The 11755-nt window shown below is 36.3% G+C and overlaps 1 protein-coding gene across 1 annotated transcript; it reads left to right on the top strand.

Moving 5' to 3' along the window:
• The first annotated feature begins 8346 nt into the window (after window positions 1-8346).
• LOC103204881 (olfactory receptor 5V1-like) lies at window positions 8347-9291 on the top strand. Its single transcript, XM_007950114.2, is given in 1 exon segment — window positions 8347-9291. A coding segment is annotated over 1 exon segment (936 nt). The 5' UTR covers window positions 8347-8355.
• Window positions 9292-11755: the final 2464 nt, after the last annotated feature.

Genomic DNA, 11755 nt, shown 5'->3' with positions numbered 1-11755 from the left:
ATTTCTGGATTATTCTGTCATGCATGTGATTTGCCAATTGTTGTCTGCTGTTGTTGGTGTTCTGTTAGAAGCCCTTTAGCATCTCTTGTAAGGTTGATCTAGTTTTAACAAATTCCATTGATTTCTGTTTATCTGGAAATGTTCTAATGTTGTCATCATATTTTAGGTACAGTTTTACTGGATACGTAATTCTTGCTTGGCTTTTTTTTTTTTTTTTTCCTTTCAGGATTTTATATGTGGCATCCCATTACCTTCCTGCCTGCACAGATTCTGCCAAGAAATCAGACCTTTGTTTTTTCGGTTGCCCTTTGTAGGTATATTTTCCTTTTTCCCATGCTGCTTTCAGGATTCTTTCTTTGTCTTTGGTTTGGGACAGTTTGATTATGATATGTCTTGGTCATTTTCTTTTAGGACTCATCCTGTTTGGGGCCCATTGAACTTCTTGAATACATATCTTCTCATCTTTCCTCATACTAGGGAATTATCTTCCAACAAATCTTCAACAATTTTCTGTCATTTTATTTGTATCTACCTAGTCTGGAATTCCAAACATATGGAAAGGATTCCTCTTGCTGAAGTCCCACATAAATCTTAAGCTGTCTTAATTTTTTTTTTTTTTTTTTTTTTTGCTTTATATTCTGATTGTTCCCCTAGCAAAGTAGTGTTGAGAGATTTGTCTTCAATGTCACTAATTCTGTCTTCTGTTGATGTGATTCTACTCTTTGCCCTTACAATATGTTATCTCTTCCTGTAATCTTAGTATTAAACTTCCTGGATTTCTATTTGTTATATTTGTATAGTTTCTAATTTTTCATTTATAGTCTCATTTATTCTTGCATTGTTTTCCCAAATTCTTCTACAATTTTGTCTGTATTTTCCACAATTTTGTTAATGTTTTCCTTGATCTGTCTCTCAGTCTGTTGAAGGTAGCTAAATATAATTCTTTTAAATTCCTTCTCAGTTATTTCCCATGCCACTTCATCCTCAGGGAGGTTTTCTGGCTCTGTATTCTAGCCCCTTGTTTGTACTATTTTATCTTGCTTCTTTGAGTGAATTAGGATCGCCAATTGTTTCCCTCATTGTATTTATATTTAATTGGTGGTTGCTGTTGGTGTGATTCACCAATGGTTGGGCTTATTATTATTATTATTATTATTATTATATCTGAGCAATTGGGGCTGGTGTGCTACTATATTTGCTAGTTTGGCAACTCTTTGATACTCAACATATGTCTCCTGGTGGGAATGATAGAAAATAAAAATGTATGCATAGATTTCTGCTAGCTCTTCATGCAGAGCTAGCAGGTTGCTGAGGGAAGGTTTGGCAGGTATTGGCTGCCATCAGTTTTTGATCAGTTGGAACAGAAGCAGGTGGGGGCCATTGCTCAGTTGATGAGGCTGAAGGATGTGTGGATGTGGTTGGATCATATGGGTTTGCTTGCTGTTTCCCACAGGTGGGATAACAAAACAAAAACACCAATAAATAAATAAATAAATAAAACAAGGTAATAGCAAACACAAAGAGCATAAACAACAACAAGAAGGATAAAAAAAATGAAATGATTAAGAGAAAAGAGGAAGGAAAAAGGGTATAGAAAAAAATAAAAAAAAAAACATAATCTGTGGGGAGGGTTTTAAAAAAGAGAGCAAGAAAAAATAATAGTAAAGAAAAAGCAAAATAAGGGATGGGAACAACAAAAAGAAGAAAAGATTTTAAAAAAGAAAGAAAAAGGATGGTATACAAGAAAAGGAAGAAAACAATAAGAACCAGGGAAGGGAAAGAAAGAAAAAATAAAAAGAATAACAGAAAGGAGGGAAAAGAATAATTGTTTAATGAAAACTTGGGAGCAGGGCACCTAGTGGTGTCCCTGCTGGACAAGCAGATGGCAAGGAGCAGTACACCTGGTCCCAGCACTAGTTCCTGTCTACTCATAATGTAACGGTGGCAGGGCACTTGATCACAGATCAGTTCCTGCTGACCCAGAAAATGTCTGGGGAAAGGGCATCTGGACCCAGAAAAATTTCCTGCTGGCCTAAATGGCAGGTGGTCCCAAAGTGCCTAGTTCCAGAAGGTATTCTTGCTGGCCTAAAAAGTAGTTGGGGACAGTGAGTCTGGTCCCACAAAAAAGTTCCTGCCAGCCTAAGAGATGGCTGGGAACAGGGTAGCTGATCTCAAAACTAATTCCTATCTACCCAGAAAGCTACTGGGGATAGAGCACCCAATCCCAGACAAGTTCCTGCTGGTACAGAAGGTGTCTGGAGCCAGGGCACCTGTACCCTGAAAATGTTCCTGCTGGTCCAAAATGCTACTGGGAGCAAGGTGCCTGGTTCCAGAGGGAGTTCCTACAGCCTAAAAAAACAGTTGTGGGCAGGGTGCCTGATCTCAGAAAAAGTTCCTACCCACCCAAAAAATGGCTGGGACCATTGCACCTAGTCCTGGGATCGGTTCCTGCTTGCTCAGAAGGCAGCTGATGACAGGGCACATGGTCCAGGATGAATTTCTTGCCTGTCCAAAAGGTGGGTGGGGTTGGGGGATCACCACACCTCCATTCACCAGGAGGGTGTGAAGTACAAGAGGAACAAGGGGAGTATCACACCTTTCTGGTCATCATCCCCCGTGTAGTTAGTTGTCCATGCAGTCTTCAGCAAGTGGAACCAATTATCAGGTTGCTGCCCAGATCTGAACTCTGTTTTAAAATATTCAAAATAGCTGCACTGTCAGGCCAGTTGACAGTCTGCAGTTCTGTTTGTCTCTTTATTCAGTTTTCATTCTATTTCTTCTGCTAGTCGGTATTTAATCCAGTTCTTTATCCTTCTCTTCAAAGGTCAGGGCTCCAGGATTACCATCTCTATCTGTTTCAGTTGGTTTCATATTCTTTTGTTGTAGAGCATTTATGTAGCTTGTCTGCCTATTCTGCCATTTTCCCAGAAGTCCCTTGTAGGCTTCTTTAAACCAAACAATAGTTTAGCTTATCTAGTAAAGTATGTCTGCTTTGAGCATTGTGGTTTTTTAAGATCTACATGGAATCCAACTGACAACAGCAATTTGAAAGATAAAATAAGAAACTTAGGAAACAATGAGTTTACATTAGTGGAAGAGGAGTAAGTTAGAAAGAGTGTGAGAAGGTTGCACAACCTGAAGAATGTAATCAGTGTCACTGAATTGCACATGTAGAGATTATTGTATTGGTGTATGTTCTACTGTGTGTAAGGAGCTCTGGTGGTGTGTTGATTAAGGCATTTGGCTACTAACCAAAAGCTGGTGGTTCAAACTCACCAGATGCTCCACAGAAGAAAGATGAGACAGTCTGCTTTTCTGTAAAGATTTACAGCCTTGGAAACCTAATGAAGGTTGCTAGGAGTCAGAATTGACTCAATAGCTGAATTTGATTTTTCTTGCTTCTACTGTCTATATTCTAAACAATAACATAAAATGAAATAAACTTAAATATATATATATATGACCAATTTGTCCTTTAAGTAAGTTGAGAGTCAAGTTTATTTTTTTCCATACATATATTCAGTTGTTCCAGCTCCATTTATTTAAAGTTTTTCTTTATGCCATTAAATGGCCTTGGCAACTTTGCTGAAAATCATTGGACCATATATATGTGTGTGTGAGTCTGTTTCTGAATTCTGTTTATTCCCATGGATCCATTTGTCTTTCTTTACAATCGTATTATACTATCTTAATGATTTAATTTTATGCTAATTCTGTAAATATGGAAGTGTAAATCCTCCAATTTTACTTTTCTTCTTTAAGGTTGTCTTTACTATTCTTGGTCCTTTGAATTTTCATATAAATATTATAATCAGCTTGCAATTTCTTCAAAAATGATAGCTGAAATTTTGAATGAGATTTCATTGAATCTGTAAGATTACTTTGGTCTTATTTAATTTCTCTCAGCAGTATTTTGTACGTTACAATGGAGAATTGTTGCAATTTGTTAAATTTATTCCCACATAATTACTATTGACACTATTGAAAATGATATTATTATAAAGTACATTTCTAGTGTTTTCTGACTATAGAAATACAATTGGTATTATATGTTAACCTTGCTTCCTAAGATTTCATTAAATATTACTTTGTTCATTCATTTTCTACATACACAATCATGATATCAATGGTTAAAGACATGTTGACATCTTTCATCTATACATTTATGTCTTTTAATTATTTGTCTTGCTTTATTGTACTGGGTAGGATCTCTAGTAAAACTTTTTTAAATACTGGTGAGAAGGGACATTCTGATTTTTTTCTGTGTGTTACACAGAAAGTTTCACCATCAAGTATGTTGATAACAACATTTTACCAGATTTAAAAGTGACCATTTTTTTCTAGTTTGTTGAATTTTTTTTTCTATTATGAATGGGTGTTGATTTTATCAAATGCTTTTTATACATTTATTAAAATGTTCACATATTTTTTTTCTCCATTATTTTATTTATGTGAGGATGACATTAACTTAAATTATTGTGGTAAATATAGATATATCAAAAATTTGTCATTTTAACAGTGGCATTAATTATACTCATAATGTTGTACAATAATCATAACTATCAATTTCCAAAAGTTTATCATCAACCAAGAAAGAAATGTATTACTTCTTAATGAATAACTCCTCATTACCTCTTCTCCCAGGCCCTGGCAAACATTAATAAACTTTGGGTTGTATGCATTTGCCTATTTCTAGATATTTCATATAAGTGGAATGAAACAGTATTTGTCCTTTAGTGTCTGATTTTTTTCACTCACCATTATGATTTCAAGGTTCATCCATGTCATAGCATGTATCAAACTTCATTTCCTCTTTATGTCTGAGTACTATTCTACTGCATGAATATATTACATTTTGTTTATCTCTTCATCTGTTTGTGGACATTTGGGTTGTTTTTGCCTTTTGACTATTGAGAATAATACTTCAGTGAACCCTGGTGTACTCAAAAGTATTTGTTTGAGTCCTTGCTTTCAAGGATTTGGTTATAAATAAAGCAGTAGAATTCTGGGTTGATGTGGTAACTCTAGTTCAACTTTTTAAAGAACCACCTGACTGTTATCTACAATGAATGCACCATTTTACATTCTCACCAGCAAAGCATGGAGGTTTCAATTTATCCATATCCTTACCAACATATATTATTTTCCATTTTTCTGATGATAGCCTTTCTAGTCAGTGTGAAGTGGTATCTCATTGTAGTTTTGATTTGCATTTCCCTAATGACATTGAGCATCCTTTCATGTGCTCATTGGACGTTGATTATTTTGTTTGGAAAACTATCTATTCAAGCTCTTTGTCCATTTTCTAATTGGGTTGTTTGTCTTTTTGTTGTTGACTTTTAGGGATTCATTATGTATTCTGGATATTAGACCCCTATCAGGTATATGGTTACCAAATACTTCCTATCATGCTGTAGGTTGTCTCAATGATTGATTTTCAAATGTTTAAACAACCTTGCATTCCTGATATAAACCACAATTGTTCATAGGGTACAATCCTTTTTTCATATCTCTTTATTTGATCTGCTAGTATTTTGTTCAGGATTTTAGTGTCAATGTTCATGAGGGATATTAGCTTTTCAGCTTGTAATTATGAGAATTTTCTTCTCGTAACGGCCTTATCACATTTTGGTATCAAAATTTTGCTGCCATTATCAAGCATGTTGGAAAGTATTACCTCTTTTTCTGCTCTCTGAAGAGTTTTTGTAATATTATAGTTTATCTTCTTAAAATGTTTGGCTGAATTCACCAGTGAAACCATCTGGGCCTGGAGTTTCTTTGTGGAAAAGTTTTAAATAACAAGTTAACTTTATTTTAATGGATATAAGACTACTCAGATTTCTCTTTCTTTTTATATCAATTTTTTATGCTTTGGAAAATTGTGGTTTTCAAGGAATTTGTCCATTTTGTCTAATTTGTCAAATTTATTGGAATAAAGTTGTTCTTGACATTTTCTTATTATCTATTTAATGTTTATAGGATCTGATGTGGTATCCTTTTTTCCTTCTTTAGTTTGGTAATTTATATTTTCCAAAAAATTTCCTTGGCCAGTCTTACTAGGGGTGCTTCAATCTTATAAAACTTTTCAAAGAACCAATTTTTGGCTTTGTGGATTTCCTGTTATAGTCTGTTTTTTATTTTATTGACCTCAGCTGTTTATTATTTTTTCTTCTATTTTATTTGGGTTTAATTTTATCTTCTATTTTGAACCAATAAACTAGAAATACTTCTAGGGGTGGAAGCCTAGAAATATTGATTTTAAACTTTTTTTTTTTTTTTCCTTTTCTAATGTAGACATGAAAAGGCAAAATTTCCCTCTGAGCATTGCTTTTGTTGTACCCAAATTTTTTTGATGTGCTGTGTTTTCATTGTTATTACATGCAAAATATTTCTTTTTCCCTTATGACTTTTTTGACCCATATGTTCTGTAGAAATGCTTGCTCATTTTCAAAATATTTGGGGAGTTTTCAGATATCTTTTTGTTGTTAATTTCTAATGCAATTTCATTATGAGCAGGTAACATGTTTTAAATTATTCCAATCTTTCTGAATTTATTGAGACTTGCTCTGTAGTCAATTTTACAGCCTGTTTTAGAAACTGCACCATGTGTTTTCATCTATTATGCTTATCTGCAATTGTCAATTATAATATTCTATAAAAAACCAATTATGTCAAGCTGATTATTTGTGTTGTTTAAATGTTCTTTATCCATACTGAATTTTGTGTCTGCATATTATATCAATTTTAATGAGAGAGGAGTATTTAAAATCTCCAACTATGATTGTGAACCTGTCTAATTTTTCTTTGGTCTAATTTTTTGTGTCTAACTTTTCTTTTTGGCTCTTTGATTATTATTCTATTTAGTCTCCTGTATTGATATACCCATTTACTTCCCTCTGACATTGTGCTGCTATTGTTATCTATATCACTGCATATAGTTTTCTACTGTAAAGATTAAAAAAAAAAGTAATGTGATGATAATCAAAGATCAAAAGAGAAATACAAGGAAGAATAATTGGGCATAATTAGGAAAAATGGAAAAAAAAATTGACTAGATTTTTTTCCACAGGAAAAAATTAATTCCAGTATCATTTTAATAATATAAATTCATTCATTCAATCAATGAGTATTTATTAAGCATGTACTATATGCCAGGCACTCTCCTCAGTATTAGGTATGAATAGTGAATAAAACTGAAACTCTGACCTCACGAACTTACACTATAAACAGATTCAAATAGAGAAACGAATATATGTCAGGTCTAGCATAAGTAACACAAACAAAAATAAAGCTGGAAAGAGTGTACACAGTGATGGGGCTGCTAGTTTACACACAATTCTTAAGAACAGTATCCCTGAGGAAGAAACTGATCAGGAAAAATCTCAATGAGAATAGGAAATGAATCTTGCAAATATCTGGGTAAAATTTTTCCTGGCAGAGGAGATAAAAAGTACAAGCTATGGGGTGGGAAAGCACCTGGTATAGTTTAAAAACAGAAAGCAGCCCTGTGTAGGTGGAACTGGGTAAGAAAAGAGGAAAAATGGTAGAAATTAATATCAGAGAGTTAGCCAGAGGTCAGATCCCATAGACTTTGTAGGTGAAGGTAAGATCTTTGGATTCTATTCTAAGTGAGATGGGAGGATTTTGAGCATGAGAGTGGCATGATTTAGTTTACATTATAAAAGTCTGTTAATGTGAGGAAACAGACTAAATAGGGACAGAGATGAAAGAAAATGGGACATTGATAGGAGGCTACTGCAGTAGTCTAAACCAAAAAAAAAAAAAACCAAACTCACTGCTGTCAAGTTGATTTGACTCATAGCAAACCCTCCTTGGGTTTCCAAGGTGGTATCTTTCCAGAAGTAGATTTCCCAATCTTCCTTCTAAGGAGTGGCTGGTGGGTTTGAACTGCCAGCCTTCTGGTTAGCAATCAAATGCATTAGGCACTGTGCTACCAGAGCAGTAGTTTAGGCAAGAGTAAATGGCTAATTGGATTGGAATACTGGTGGTGAAGGTGGTCAGAAACAGTCATATTTGTATAGATTTGTAAGGTAGCATCAAAGAATATTTTTTATCTTGAAAAATTTTTGTCTGGATTAAAAATAATAGAATGATAGCTAAAGTTCATTGAGCTCCTATAATATTCCAGGGATATTGCTTATATTGTCCATGTTCATTTTTCCAGAAACAATGAGATAGACCCTCTTAATAACATCGTACAAAGAGTAAACTAAGTCTATGTCCAACTTTATTTGGCATAGCCATTATTTGAGAGTATTCATTCAAGTTACTCTCTGTAAATTCTCAGTATGATTTCTCTTTTCTCATTGTTTTGTAGCTGTGACACCATTTGAGATGCGTAATCAAACAGATGTCACTGAATTCATCTTCTTGGGATTTTCCAACCACCCCAATCTACAGGGGTTGTTCTTCTTGGTCTTCCTGGTCATTTACCTGACAACTCTCTTGGGGAACACACTCATAATAGTGGCCATCAGGGTCAGTCCTCGCCTCCAAACTCCAATGTAATATTTCCTCAGGAATCTCAGCTTCTTAGACATCTGCTATATATCCATATCCATCCCAGTCATGCTAGTGAACTTCTTGCAAGAGAAGAAGACCATCTCATACAAGGGCTGCCTTTCTCAGGTCTTCTTCTTCATAACCTGTGCTGGCACTGAGAGTGTCTTGTTAGCTACTATGGCTTATGACCTCTATGCAGCTATCTGCCGCGCTCTTCAGTATCCAGTCCTTGTGAGTGGGAAAGTCTGTGTGTGTTTAGTGAATGGATCCTGGCTGTGTGGGATGGTGAATTCCCTGACACACACAGTGCTGGCAGCCACACTCACTCTGTGTGGACCCAACCAAATCAGCCACTTTCTCTGTGACATCCCACTGCTCCTGAAGCTCTCCTGCTCAGACACCTCCATCAATGAATCTGTGCTCCATGCAGCTAGTGCCACCATTGGCCTGACCCCCTGCCTGTTTACCGCAGTGTCCTACATACTCATCATCTCTGCCATCCTGAGGATTCCTTCTGCTCAGGGCAGGAGTAAGGCCTTCTCTATCTGTGCTTCTCACCTCACTGTGGTGGTGGTCTTCTTTGGAATGTCCAACTTCAACTATGACAGACCTGATGTAGGCTACAACCTGGACATCGACATCCTGATCTCTGTGCTCTTCTGTGTCATAACTCCTATGTTGAACCCCATCATCTACAGCCTGAGAAAAAAGGAGGTCAAACAGGCCCTGGCTGGACAACTCAGATTCTCTTGTAAGGTCAGTGGTTAGATCAATATTTTTCATTCTGGAAAATGATTCTTATTTGGAGAAAGACATAAGCATTCTGTCTGCAATTGTAACAGTGTTCTCTTTATATAAGATCTCTTGTGCCCTGCAATGCCCCATCCCACCAAGACTAACAACCACATCAGCACTGAGCAATTCCCCAATGTGATCATATGTTCACTTGTTCTCTGATCCATTGATAGTTTAGAATATTTTTTATCACCTGAAAAAGAAGTTCCATATTCATTAGCAGTCATTTCCATTTCCCCCCAATCCTCCCACACTCTCAGCCCTAGCAACCACTAATCTGATATTTGTGACTGTGTTGTTGTTGTTAGGTGCCATCATTGGTTCTGACTCATAGCAACCCTAGGTACAGAAGAACAACACACTGCCTGGTCCTGTGCCATCCTCACAATCCTTGCTATGCTTGAGCCCATCGTTGCAGCCACTGTGTCAGTCCATCTTGTTGAGGGTCTTCCCCTTTTTTGCTGACCTTCTGCTTTACTAAGCATGATATCCTTCTCCAGGAAATGGGCCCATCTGACAACATAACCAAATAGGTGAGAGGAAGCCTAGCCATTCTCACTTCCAAGGAACACTCTGGGGCACTTCTTCCAGGACAGATTTGTTCATTCTTCTGGCAGTCCAGGGTATTTTCAATATTCTTTGCCAACATGACAGTTTAAAGATATCAACTCTTTTTCAGTCTTCCTTACTCATCGTCCAGCTTTCACATGCATATAAAGTGAATGCTAATACCATAGCTTGGTTTAGGTGCACCTTAGTCTTCAGAGTGACATCTTTACTCTTTAACACTTTAAAGAGGTCTTTTGCAGCAGATTTGCCAGTGCAATATGACTGATTTCTTGACTGCTGCTTCCAAAGAGGCTGATTGTGGATCCAAGTAAAATGAAATGCCTGACAACTTCAATCTTTTCTCCACTTATCGTGATGTTGCTTATTTGTCCAGTAGTGAAGATTTTTGTTTTCTTTATGCTGAGGTGAAATCCATAATGAAGACTGTAGTCTTTGGTCTTCATGAGTAAGTGCTTCAAGTCTTCTTCACTTTCAGCAAGTAAAGCTGTGTCATCTGCATATCACAGGTTGTTAATGAGTCTTCCTTCAAACCTGATGCCACATTCATCTTCATATAGTCCAGTTTCTTGGATTATTTGCTCAGCGTACAGACTGAATAAGGATGGTGAAAGGATGCAACCCTGACACACTCCCTTCTTGATTTTAAACCATGCAGCATCCCCTTGTTCTGTTTGAACAACAGCCTCTTGGTCTATGTACCTGTTCCTCATGAGCACAATGAAGTGTTCTAGAACTCCCATTATAGTCTATAAAATATAAATAAACATCTTTCTGGTATTCTTTGCTTTCAGCCAAGATCCATCTGACATCAGCAATGATATGCCTCATTTCATGTTCTCTTCGGAATTCAGCTTGAATTTCTGGAAGTTCTCTATCAATGTACTGCTGCAAGTATTCCCGAATTATCTTCAGAAAATTTTACTTGCATGTGATAGTAATGAAACTGTTCAATTTTCACTTTAAGAGTTTGTGACTATGGATACACTTATTCTTGATACTTTATATAAATGAAATCATATATTATGTGACATTTTGACTAGCTTCTTTCATTTAGCATAAATTTTCAAGGTTCATCCACGTTGTAGCATGTGTCAGTACTTCATTTCTTCTAATTACCGAATAATATTCTATTGTATGAAAACACTACATTAAATACATTACATTTATACATGTATAATTGATAGACATTTGAGTTTTGTTTTGTTTTGTTTTGTTTTGTTTTACTTTTAAGTTACATGAACAATGTAGCTGTGAATATTAATTGGAACTATATGTGTGAACCTGTTTTTATTTCTCTTCGATATATACCTATGAGTGGAATTGTTAGATTATATGGTAACTCTCTGTTTAGTCTTTGAAGACTTGCCAGACTGTTTTCCAAAGCAACGGGACCATTTTACATTACTAAGAGCAGTGCATGAGGGATTTAATTTCTGCATATCCTCGTCAACATTTGTTATTATCTGTCTTTCTTTACTGTAGTCTTTCTAGTAACTTTGAAGTAGTATCTCGATGTGGTTTTGGTTTGCATTCCCTGGATGGCTAATGATTCAAGCCTTTTAATAAGCATGATTTCTGTGCTTCTCCTTTGTTGTTGTTGTTGTTAAGTGCCGTCGAGTCGTTTCCGACTCATAGTGACCCCATGCACAGCAGAACGAAACACTGCCCGATCCCGCTCCAGCCCCACGATCCCTGCTATACTTGAGCCCATCATTGCAGCCACCGTGTCAATCCATCTCGTTGAAGGCCTCCCCATCTTTCGTTGACCCTCCACCTACCAAGCGTGACATCCTTCTCCAGGGAATGGTCCCTTCTTACAACATGACCAAAATAGGTGAGACGAAGTCTGGCCATTCTTGCTTCCAAG

This window comes from Orycteropus afer, unplaced genomic scaffold (genome assembly GCF_000298275.1).
Source record: "Orycteropus afer afer isolate SDZICR_OR568_19922 unplaced genomic scaffold, OryAfe1.0 scaffold00010, whole genome shotgun sequence".
Taxonomy (NCBI): domain Eukaryota; kingdom Metazoa; phylum Chordata; class Mammalia; order Tubulidentata; family Orycteropodidae; genus Orycteropus; species Orycteropus afer.
This window is presented reverse-complemented; position numbering and strand designations above follow the sequence as displayed.